Here is a 12,041-nt window from a genome sequence, read left to right as displayed (position 1 = left end):
TTGCTTCCCTGAGAGTCCATTTGGAGAGAAAAAAAGGCACAGCCTAGCCCACAAGTTCCTGAAGTCAGTTACCTGGATTTCATCTTGCCTTGTGGACGTTGTTTGGAGATTTCCAGAATGTCATTGCTTAATGGAAAACATATGGGACTGCTTCCTCCTGGTGGGACTTGCTTGGCCCCTGGCATTCAGTGTCCTTGTAGGTGATGGGGCCATGGGGCCACCCCTGCCCCCTGCTGTAGCAGCTCTCCTGCCGTGTGCTTAACTGCAGGCCATTCTTTATCCTCCCCTTATGCCACCCTCCTTTCCAAGCTCACTTCAGTGCATCCCGGCTTCCCTTCATGATGGTGCCACATTGATGCTTGTTCCCTTTTATTCCTTTAGACCAGCAGTCCGTCCTCCTGCACGGAAACCTTCTCCCAACTGACTCCAAGGAGTCCTTAAAAACCCTACTGACCTATTTTCCTTCTCTGTGATGCTACCCCTCTGTTGAGACTTGTAGTATCCAGGCACTCAGCATGTCCTGTAACTCTCTGTGCCTGGTCCGTGGCCACCAAACCAAAGGATCCCGCCAGCTGTTCTTCCCTCTGTCTCCCCCTGCCTCACTGGCCCCACCCCAATTTCTGTAGTTGCCCAATAAATGATTACCCCCATCCACTTACCTGTGGAGGATTTTCCAGGGAGTGCTCCAAAGCTTCTATAGCCCTATGTAGATGGCTCTCTGTCCTCTGTCACCCTTCCCACAGTTCCTGCAAACTCTCCTGCCCCGCTCGCTGGCTTCTCCCACCTGGAGGCTGCAATTGGCCTTGGCTGGCTCCCCTCAGATACAACGTGTTGGGTTTTGTTCTGTTTTGTTTAATCAGTTTACTGTTTTGTTTGTAGTGCCTTTATTTTGAAAGGAAACTAAATCAAAAACCACAGATGGATATCAGTAAAATTAACAACAGCATTGTTAAATTCTATGCAGATGATCATATTTTCTGCTGACAGACACCTCTCTGCACAGCCTTTCACACTGGCACCAATCAGGGACTTTCCTTGTCAATACTGGAATGAGTAAAATGAAAATCGAGGATGCATACCAGGTGATTACACGCCATCCACCTAAAGGTGTCCTTTGAACCCTCCCACAGCCCCACCGGAGCCCTGACATGTCACTCTGCAAGTGGCTTAGACCTTGTTTCTCTGCGATGAGGCTCCCCTCTTTACTGATTAAAACTGAGAGCTTGGGGAAACCCTCTTCTGTCTTCCTTGCTGCCCACTTCAGGAATGAAGGCTCCACGACTGAATGCAGCCTCTGGAGGGCTTCCTCCCTTCTTTCCATGCCATACTCCATGGTGTGTGATTCAGCCTGTCCCCTTGATCTCTCTTCCCTCTGTTCTCTCCTCTGAGCAAGCTCCTGCTGACAGTTCCACACCTTACTCCACCTTTGGGTGCTTCCCCTCATTCCTGCTCTCACTGGGGTGCATTTACTCCGCCCATGCCCATCCTTTCTTACCTCCCAGCTGGGCTTTCCTCATGCATACCTCATGCGCTTCCCTTCCACCTGTACTGCCTCCTCCGCCTGCTCCAGCCTTGATTTGTGCCCCAGGCACTTCCTTCCAGGACCACGTGGCCATTAGTTCTGGAGGGACTTGTACTACAAGTGACCAGGATGGGAGAGAGGAAGTGTCTGTGTCTCCAGAGCCTGAAACAGGCCTAGCCAGTCATGTCTGCCTTTGGAAAGTATTGTGGTCTACGATGTACTCACTGTTCCCAACTTCAGATGAAGTTGATATAGGGAAATGCCCCACCTGTGGGCCCCCTCAAGCTCTGATGCCTGATACCTGTTTTCAGCCCTGGATGCTCCTTCCCCATCTTTAGCACCATTGGGGGGGGGGTGGATAATCAGGAAATGGCTTCACACCTTCAAAGCCCCCCTACTCCCCCTTCCTGGAAATGTTCTTGGCCTGTCGTCGTGGTAGAGCACACCCATCTTAGAGGCTGTCATAAGGGCTCTCCCGCCACCCCCGCCACCCCCCCGTCTTAAGTCTTCAGAGTACCTTGAGAGGGCACAGACTATAAATATCAACACCCATCTGGTGTCTTAGACACAGTTGGGCCTCATTAAATAAGTTGAGCATTCAATGCAAAACCATGTGTAGACCTCTCTTAAGTTGCACAGCTGTAACATGCCCACCCTCCATGCCTTAGATGGTAGCACTAGTATTTCTCTCCACAGTCTTGTCCTCTCTCTCTTGAACTAAATAACTAATGAATTATTTGTTTGGGGGTGGGGGGTTTTTTGTTTGTTTTGTGTTTTGTTGTTTTCTTTTTTTTGAGGGGCCATTCCATCTGGGAAAAGGGAAAGGGCATTTGTAGATTTCTTACCTGTTTTGTGAAAAAGGATAAAGAACAATCTTAACCTCTTAAAGCAAGCATGGATTCAGTTCCCACACTGAATGTGTAAGATCCAGCACCTTGCTCCTGTTGGCTTTAGGCTGCTCCCGCTTGGGTCCCCTCCCTGCAACTTCTCTAAGTGTTCACTAGCCAGGTGACACCTAGACCTGCAGTTGGCCAGAGCACCCTGGAAGGAATGCCGTCTCCTTGACCAGGTCCATTTTGTCAGCTCTTGGGCCACCCTGCAAATAGGACCCATGTGTGGGGTCGACCATGGGGTATGGAGTGGATGCCTCAGACCAGGAGGGCCAGCTCTCCACAGCCCCCTGTGACAGGCTCCCCCCCAAGTTGATTTTACATAGCAAGCTTTCCCCTGGTGCTTTTAAAACTTCATACTTTCCCAGAACTGCATATATAAAACCTTTGTGAGGTTGTTGGTTTAAATTACACTTGGATTGAATTACAAAGTAATTCTTCAGCAGCCAGAGTGCCTAGCATGTGCTAAATATGTTCCAGAAAGAAAATGTGTTCCATGATAGAGCCAGTGAACTTGTCCTGTCTTTTTTGGTTCCCCTCTGCCTACAAGAGTCATGTGATTGTAAAATCTGCCCTTTTCTCTTAAACCTTTGCCTGACTCCTTCAGCCGAAAGGTTTTCTTATCCGCACTGAACTCCTAGGTTTATTATTGGCAATATTCATTGGTTGCAGGCATCTCCTAGATTACAAAGTCTTTCTTATTCCGGGGACTGGTCTTAAAGCTGATACTTCCTTTTTCTTGCCAATAGAAAAGTGTACACAGAAAGAATGCCAAATAGTACACATTTGAGCAGATGTTTCTTCTCATTAATAGAGTGTGGGAGCTCTCAGCACTGCGAGTAAGGGGTCACTTAGTGTGTTTCTGGAGAGCATTTTGGCAGTAAAACCATGTACACCTGATCTGTGGTTCTGTTAGAGTAACTGGACAGGTGCACAAAATGGCCATCGTGAGGATGCTCGTGGCAGGATTTGCATTGTTGGCATGGCCCAAAGTGCAGGGGTCATTCAAGTGAGGGAGTGCATAGGAAGGGGTGCTCATGTGGGCAGTGAGCTAGGGGTCCCTGTGCAGGTCACGAGAGGTGACCTTCTATATCTCTGTGAATAAGCTTTGAAACCTGATTAATACCTGATAGGTCGAGTGTGGATTCATTTTCAGATTATCAACACTTACCTTGTGGGATTTCTTTAATCAGCAGACATGCATTATTTTAGTTACCAAGGAAGTTTTCTCAGTGAATGTGAGGATTCGCCCTGAGTGCTCAGCATTCTGGCCCTGATCACCAGACAGAATTACTGACTTGGCTCAATGTTTCATGAGCCACAAGTACAAACAGTTTTAATGTAAAGGATGTACTTGGGGGCTTGCAAATCATCCTGTCTCCCACACAGGCAGTGTCCCTTAAAAATTCTCAGATGGGGGTTGCATGGGTGGCTCTGTCCCTTAAGCATCCGACTTTGGTTCACATCATGATCTTATAGTTCGTGGGATCGAGCCCTGTGTCGGGCTCTGCACCCATGGGGCCAGAGCCTCCTTGGGGATTCTGTCTCTGGCCACCATCACCCCAACTAAATGAATAAGTTTTTTTCTTTTTTTTTTTTTTTTTAAGCCCTCACAAGATGTAAAAACTTGGTTTGTTGCTTATTCTGCCTCTTTCTGCATTAAATCAGTAGTGCTCATAGCCTTGCAGGCTCCTGGTAGGCTCTTTTCTCTGAGTCCTGTCCCTCATGACACTCGCCATTGGTGCTCACTCTCCCCTGCTGGAGGATGTGTCTGCTTAGTCACTGCAAGAAGGGGCTCTCCGGTCAGTCTGACCGGTTTCCACCAGAGGGCCTTAGCCATTGGAGGCCACACCCTCGTGTCACTGTGAGTGGCATCCATCTGCTGCCTGGTTTCTGATGATGGCTTTTCTCTCTTTGTAGAGTGCCCACTGGAGAATGTGATGGGATCAGTAGCATGTCTGCGGAGAGCGGCCCTGGGACGAGATTGAGAAATCTGCCAGTAATGGGGGATGGACTAGAAACTACCCAAATGTCTACAACGCAGGCCCAGGCCCAACCCCAGCAAGCCAACACAGCCAGCACCAACCCCCCGCCCCCAGAGACCTCCAACCCCAACAAGCCCAAGAGGCAGACGAACCAACTGCAATATCTGCTCAAAGTGGTGCTCAAGACACTATGGAAACACCAGTTTGCGTGGCCTTTCCAGCAGCCTGTGGACGCCGTCAAGCTAAACCTCCCTGTGAGTAACTTGGGCAGGACTCAGGGCTGGTGTCCTCCAGGTCTCTTCCCATGTTGCTCCTGGTGTGGGTGGGCTCAGGGCGGGTGGGGCGAGTAGGGGGACACACAAATGCCTTTGGACCCCAGCTCTGAACTCCCAGGACTCATGAGGCCCTTGAGTGAATGGTTTCAGTAGTCTTGATGGACAGACAGTCATTAGTTCTTAGATTGTGGATCTGGGAGAAACTGTGTAGAGAAGTTGAAATGGGGGTGAAAAGGAGTGCTCGCAGCTTTCCTTCTGATCCCTTAGGAGAGCTGAAGTGGGAGCATTTGGTGGTCCAGGCCCCGTACTTCTCAGGCGTGGTTGGCCAGGCTGTGAAAGGGGGACTGGTTTGCTGTGATAACCTTTTCTGTACTGCCATGGTCATTGTCACCGCAATCACCCAGAGCACAGGGCAGGAAGAGGTAGTGCAGTATTTGCCAGGCAGCGAGTACGTGGAGGACCCTGGGTGCAGAGAGGAGGGGCCGGTGCAGCTTCGCCATTGTTTGCCGCCTCGCATGTCCGCCGCCTGCTCGGTCATGGCCATGGTGCACTTGCTCTTGTTCTGCTCTTCCCTAGAGAGTTTTCCTTTTGCCCATATCCCTAGTGAATGGTTCTGGAAACTCAATTTGTATCTCTAATTGAACCTCAAGGAAGAAACGGGATAGATAATTTTCTTTTCTTCAAGCATCAAAGACCAAGTGTCTTTAAGTTAAGCCCTGCTATTTAAGTCCCACACACCCCCTGGATGAGGAGTTAGATGATTATTGCCCCGGATCTAGGTATGGCTCTGAGGGTTTGAACTGCGCAAGTGTAGGGGTCTCAGCCTCTGCCGGGCATCCAGTTTCAAGAAGGATGAATACACTAGTGTGACCCTCCTGTCATGAAAGCAGCTGTCTGTGACACCGGTCCAGTTACCTCTCTCTGTTGAGTATGTCATATGCACTCAGGAAGAGCAAGTTGGGAGGAGACTCTGCAGCTCTAGATCATGAATTAGCTCAAGAAAAGGGGTGGGGGCAAAAGAGGGTCCTTGCCAGATCTGGGCTTCAGAGGCTACTCTTGCTGATGACCATGACAAGGAGTAGGGGCAGACGACCTGTCACTGGAGGGAGGATCTTGGGAAAGCTTGCTTCAGCATAATCTCTGGCTGGGTTAGTGGGCTGGGCTGTGTGGGATCCACAGGTGAGGGTGACCTTCCCAGAGCAAATGCAAAGACTGGGAAGAGGTGGGGCGGGGGGGAGGTGTGGGTGTGGGTGTGTGTGTGTGAAATCCAGGGGGTACTGTAACTTTTATAACACCAGAGGGAGGTGGGAGGCCTGCAGAAGAGAGCCAGGAGAATCACCAGCAGTGAACAGTCTCCCAGGTTTCCATATCAGAGGCTGCAGGGAGGTCAAAAGAGATGAGGATTCCAACCTGACCCTCCTGTTGGCCTTTAGGAGGGCATTGGTGACCTTAGGAAGATGTGACGCAGAAGTAGAAACCAGATTCCCAACGGTGTGAATGAGAAGGTGAGAATGTGAAGCCATCATTTCGAGAAATTTGGCTTTGAAGGGAAACTTTGGCAGGGCCAGAGTGGAGGAGGGCTTGGTTTTTTATAAGAAAATGCAGCAGGCTGAGAGGGCAAAGACAGGAGAAAGGGGGGGGCTGGAGTACCTGAAATCCCAATAAAGAGCATCCCCAGCTAGCCGAACAGACGTGGAGGCGGGGGGGGGGGGTCTGTCAGGCCCAGTGACTTGGGAGTTTGAGGTCATTCACTGTGCAGTGGAGGCCAGGCTCCTCAGGGGTCCCAGTGTGAGTCCCTGTCTCTGAGACTGCTACACCCTCAGCAGTTCTGACATAGGAAAAAGAGGCCGTTCGCAAGGTGGCAGTGATCTGAGGTCTTCAGGGAGGTGGGAACGTGAGCTGACCTAGAGGGGCAGGGCAGGGCAGGGCTGGCCAGCTGGAAGCAGTGTCGTGCTTAACGCCTGGTGTTCCAGGGGCCTCTCCCCTCCTCGAGAAAATGTTAATAGAACCACACAAAAAAGGGTTCCTTCTTTTTCTGTTTTCTGACACCTTCCAGGAATCTTTATCTGCATTTTGGCCTCTGATCTCTGCTGGACTTTTCACTAGAATACCTGTCTCTCCTGTTCAGTAAACATGTACCTAACACACCCCTGAAGCCACTGCCCCCTTGTCGCTACGCTTGTGCACTCTCTCTCTCTCTCCTCCCTCTTGACAGGCCATGGCCAATTCGAGCACTTGACACCTTTGTTGGCCATAGACTAAAAAATATATTTCCACCGAGGCAGATATATTTAGCCTTGATTCTCTTGGAAAAGGTGGCCAGAGCCATAGAATATAGAAAATCTGGTATAGTCTGTCCTCATGGCCCCCTGGGCAGGGTACCTGGGCATCCCTGTGTGGCCCCGTCACCTCAGGGCTATGATCTCTGCCACTTGTTTCATGTAAGCTGGTTGCCTTTGTTCCTTTCTCGTTGGTGTCAGAACAGCTTAAACCCACACACTTTGTGCTTACCTTTACAATACTGTCTACCGTTTCCAGGCAAGACCTTGGCACTTGCTAAAGGATAGGCCTGCCTCTCTGCCACCCAAGCCTGATTAAGGGAGCCTCTGAGGTTGTGGTCTTCAGTGGAGTTCACCAGCTGCACGCCAGTCTCCCTGCCTGGCTCTCTCTGGTCCTTCTACTGGGAAGCCTGGTGTGCTGCCTGTTCTCTCCCCAGATACCTCCCGTGGTTATTTTTAAAAATAAACATTCAGTTTTAGAATAGGTTTAGATTTAGAGAAAGCTGACAGTGGTAGAGTCTGATTTGAAGGGCTTTAGGATAGCTACACCTGCCGTCTGGCTCCTTCTGCTTGGCACTTGTGGAGTAAGATCTGAAGGTTTGAGGAGTGGGGGCTGCTGGATTTTATTAAGGAGTTGAACAGGTGGTCTGGATTCCTCATTAACCTGATTGGTTATTCAGCTCTATCCAGGTACTACTGACAGATCCTTAGAAAGACTAGTAATTGAAGTGGAAGTATGGTGAATGTGAGTAAAGGAGGCGGCTTCTGCTCCATGGTTCTTCAGTGTGACCAGAGCTGGGATTCCAGTTGTCACAGGTGTGCCTCAGTGCTGGTTCCGTAGGATCGTGCATTTTATGAACCAGTAAAATGTCAAATCATAGGGAGAAAATACACCTGCTGTGGATTATTTTACTAGATAAGGACCGATTTTCAAAGGGTTATATGTTTTTATTTACTAAAAATTAAAGGATTTTAACATCACAAAAAAAGGGGAGGGGGGAACCTAGATCTCAGTAAAGACAACCTGTTCCCAGACCAGGGCAGTTGACGGACATTTTCCCTCCAGATTTGCACCCAACATTTAAGAATTCTTCCCTAATTCTCACTTTGTCTTGGATTCCCGTTGAGCTTGCTTGCTGAGACCATGAAAGGGCTCAGTCTGTGCCGTGGCTCTCACCTGTGTTCCTGGAGTGAGATCCACAAAGGCCCAGCTATGAATGCTGCATGGCTGGGGAGGTGACACTGTCCTTTTGCTCTCTTTGCTCTCCAGGATTATTATAAGATCATTAAAACGCCTATGGATATGGGAACAATAAAGAAGCGCTTGGAAAACAACTATTACTGGAATGCTCAGGAATGTATCCAGGACTTCAACACTATGTTTACAAATTGTTACATCTACAACAAGGTGAGATGTGGCAGGTGTCCAGCTGCCCTGTGGGGAGGGGAGGAAAGGAGAAGGAGATGGGCATATCTGGAGCCTGTGGGCAGGGGGGCTCCGGAGCCCGTGGGATTTAGAGTCTGATGGGAGGAGATTATTTGGAGGCAGAAATAATGGGACCAGTGGCTTTGCCTGTGGCTGGGTGTTTCTTTTTGGGGGTGGGGAGAGGGTGCTGGTCTTGCTTTACTTCTAAGCCATCCTTGTTATCTTGAAGCATATGCTTCTCATGCCCTTGGGATTTTGGTTCTTGGGAATATATAGTAGAGAAGGTGTGAGAAGGACAGTGACAACTCATTACAAAGTCCATTTGGGTGACGTAAATTGTCAGGAAGGAGCCTGCTAATGTAGATGTGCAGAGATGTGCTCAAACATAAACGTCAGTTGTGAGAGAGAGTGTGATGGGGCCCGCCGCATCTGAAATGTGGACATGACCATTGACAGCTTGTGGCCATAGAATTGAATGTCCCCTGATCTCACTTGTAGACCTGAAGGTCACTTCTTAACCCCATTAGCCAAACCTTTTGGCTCGGCTGTGCCATGAAGCCAGATCATTTGTTTACAGTTCAGACCACAGATGTGATTAAAACCAACCCTTTCATATAGAACGGCTCTGGAGGGAGACACTATACAGAACTCAGCTTTTGACCTCTGCTGGTGTAGTGGGTAAAATTGCCCAGAAGAGATGGGTAGGTGAGTTTCTTGAAGTTTATGTGTTTTCTTAAAGTCTCAGCTCTCATCACTAGGTTTAAGTGAAATGTGCACAGGTGCGCTTCTCAGTGTAGAGCTGAGTGGGAACAGCATGTTGTAGATGAGGCAGAAGAGTGGGGACCCATAATGTAGCTCAGGATAGTCATGACCCAAACCCCAGCAAGCTGCCTTGAGGGACTGGGGAGCATTGTCAGAGCCCTGCTAATGTATCTGTGGCAAGAAATCCTGTATTCAATTATTTGTAGTAGAGTGGAATTGTGTCAAAGGAGGGACTCTGCAGTGATTGCCAGGGCTTGGTAGACACTTACGGCACTAGGGTGGTTTCTCAGGCCAGAGCTTAAAAGACTAGAGAGGGGAGGTTGCAGGTGGACAGGTGCTGATTGAGGCACGTGAACCTCTGTGATATCTGGTGGCATAACCGTGTGGCCCTTCAGGAATCAGATCGGGAAGGACCCTGACTATGATACTTCAGGTTTTGGGGCAGGGGGTGGGTGGCACATGGTGGGCAGCTCTTGCTCTATCTAGAGAGGTGGTGAGGGCTTTCTGACCCTCACCCCCATGTCTCCTTTTCCAGCCTGGAGATGACATAGTCTTAATGGCAGAAGCTCTGGAGAAGCTCTTCTTGCAGAAAATCAATGAACTGCCCACTGAAGAAACTGAGATCATGATAGTCCAGGCAAAAGGAAGAGGACGTGGGAGGAAAGAAGCAGGTAGGGCACCTCTAGTGCCCCCGCATTGTTTGCCTCACGTTGAAATAACAAGGACATTGGTTTTCCTTCTCCCCAATCTTGTCCCCTTTTCCAGGTTTAGTGAGGGACTGACTGGGAGTGGCAGGGTCAGGCTTAGTGGTGGATGTGCCCCAGAAGGTCGCATGGGTATGTGACCTCCCACAAAGCAAACACAATTAGACCCTGCCTTTTTTTTTTTTTTTTCCTGGACCTTGGTTTAAAAAATAACTTTTTCAAAGCATTTTTGTTACCTGAATTATTTATTCCATTTTAGAGGAAAGGAATTCACTTGACCAGTGGCAGTTTTAACTAACAATCTCTATCCTTGAACCTTGAGATTGGTTATGTGAATGATCTTAGGTGCTTGTGTCAGAGCCAGGCCGGCTTTTTGATGCTTCTGAAGTCAGAGTGAAGCTCTCCCCTCCTTGTCTGTCTCAGCATCCACCCTGCTTCCTGCCCTCATCTCTCAGCCTGACACAGGATTCCCAAGGCCAGCTGCTGGGGAGGAAGGAGAAACCAGGCAACGTTTCTGTCTAGGAAAAGCTCTGACAGCTGCCTCCTGCATCTTGCCATCCTTAGCTCTAGGCTGCGGTGACCTGTGCTGCAGGTTGTTTGCCTTCTCTAAAGACAGGGCTTGCACCTGACTTCCCACCCTACTCAGAAGTGGTGGCTTCCTGGGAGCAGAGGGGCTTAGCCTAATCCCTTGCAGTGATGAGGGGTAGCCAAGGAGAGAGGCAGTCCTGAGGCTAATCCCCTAGCCACGGGTCCTGCCCATATTCTCTGGGAACCGGTAGTTTGGTCTGCACATGGGACAGATGCAGGCTGTTGTGTTTGGGCTCACCCTCACAGCTGCAGGGATGTAGTCTGAGCTGGTCACAAAGGGCAGCAGCCGTCCAGCCTCCTCCTGTGGCTCAGGGAGGTGGAAGCTTGCCAGTTTCCAGAAACCTTGGCCAGGGCTGCCGATGCCAGCCCCTTGCCAGAATTGCTTGCTCAGTAGGCAGTGCTTCTGGGAATGAGGACAGCTCGGTCCGAAAGTGCCAAGGAATATTTTTCCGCTCCCCATCTACAGGCCTGGTGCTAACTCTCAGTGTGTGTTTCCTGCTCCTTTGGCCCAGGCCTCCCTGCTCATGAAGGCGTCTTTGTGCCCGATCTGGGACTTGGAGCCAGGATGCCTCAGGAGGCGTGGCCTGCAGTGTGCCTCTGCTGTCAGAGAGCCCTAGGGTGGGTGGGTCGGTCTGGCCAAGGTCTGGGGCGTGGAGGTTGTTCTGCCTCCTAGGCGAGCAGTTATGGGGACACTGTGTGCTGTGCCCACACAGATGTGTGCTCACCACATGTGACAGTGTCCCCATGGCGTCAACCAGCATGTATCAGGTTCAGCATCTAACCACCTGTCCCTTTTATGATTGGTAGGGACGGCAAAACCTGGCGTCTCTACGGTACCAAACACAACGCAAGCATCGACTCCTCCACAGACCCAGACCCCTCAGCAGAACCCTCCGCCTGTGCAGGCTACACCTCACCCCTTCCCTGCGGTCACCCCAGACCTCATCGTTCAGACCCCCGTCATGACAGTGGTGCCTCCCCAGCCACTGCAGACACCCCCACCGGTGCCCCCTCAGCCACCACCCCCACCTGCGCCAAATCCCCAGCCCGTGCAGAGCCACCCACCCATCATCGCGGCCACCCCACAGCCTGTGAAGGTGAGCATTCTGTGCGTGTGTGGGGCCCAGCCCGGCCACCGGCAGCCTCCTACTACCTCAGCACCCCCTCTTTTTTGTCTTCCCCTCCATAACAGTGAAGCTTTTGGGAGACAGGTCACGGTCCCTGCCAGCACTTCATGCACAGCTTGTCCCAGCTCCTGGGACACCTTGTGGGTATTTTGGGGGGCATCATGCAGTGTTTAAGTCACGGCCTAGAAACTGCTTTCCTGCTGGCCCCAAGATCCCAAAGCTGAGACCCACCCCCGGGGCTTGCTGACTCCCCTCCCCCCCAGTTCTAATTTAGACTGTGCATGTTTGCAGATGCTGCCCAAATAGTCTCTGAGACGCGCCTCTTCTGGGGGGCCAGTGTGGCAAGGCTTGGTTCTGAGCAGCTTCCCAGGCATGAAGTAGGAAGCTGCTTCAGGAGTTTCTGTGGCCTCCAGTGAGCGGATTCTACCCCTGAGCGTGTGCTTTCTCCTGCCACTGGCGAGTCCTGTCCCAGCTGCAGAGCAG

The 12,041-nt window shown here is 50.7% G+C and overlaps 1 protein-coding gene across 1 annotated transcript in view; it reads left to right on the top strand.

Annotated features, from left to right (window-relative positions):
- BRD4 (bromodomain containing 4) overlaps positions 1-12,041 on the top strand; it is a 39,788-nt gene that overhangs the window by 779 nt on the left and 26,968 nt on the right. The window contains exons 2-6 of the mRNA XM_029917838.1: positions 965-1,082; positions 4,333-4,651; positions 8,222-8,359; positions 9,675-9,810; positions 11,239-11,528. Of these exons, the coding sequence (XP_029773698.1) occupies positions 1,072-1,082; positions 4,333-4,651; positions 8,222-8,359; positions 9,675-9,810; positions 11,239-11,528 (894 nt within the window). The 5' untranslated portion in view covers positions 965-1,071. The remainder of the gene's footprint in view (positions 1-964; positions 1,083-4,332; positions 4,652-8,221; positions 8,360-9,674; positions 9,811-11,238; positions 11,529-12,041) is intronic.

The sequence above is a fragment of the Suricata suricatta genome, chromosome 12 (assembly GCF_006229205.1).
Source record: "Suricata suricatta isolate VVHF042 chromosome 12, meerkat_22Aug2017_6uvM2_HiC, whole genome shotgun sequence".
In the NCBI taxonomy this organism is placed as follows: Eukaryota; Metazoa; Chordata; class Mammalia; order Carnivora; family Herpestidae; genus Suricata; species Suricata suricatta.
The sequence above is the reverse complement of the archived record's forward strand: the minus strand, read 5'-3'. Positions and strand labels throughout refer to the sequence as shown.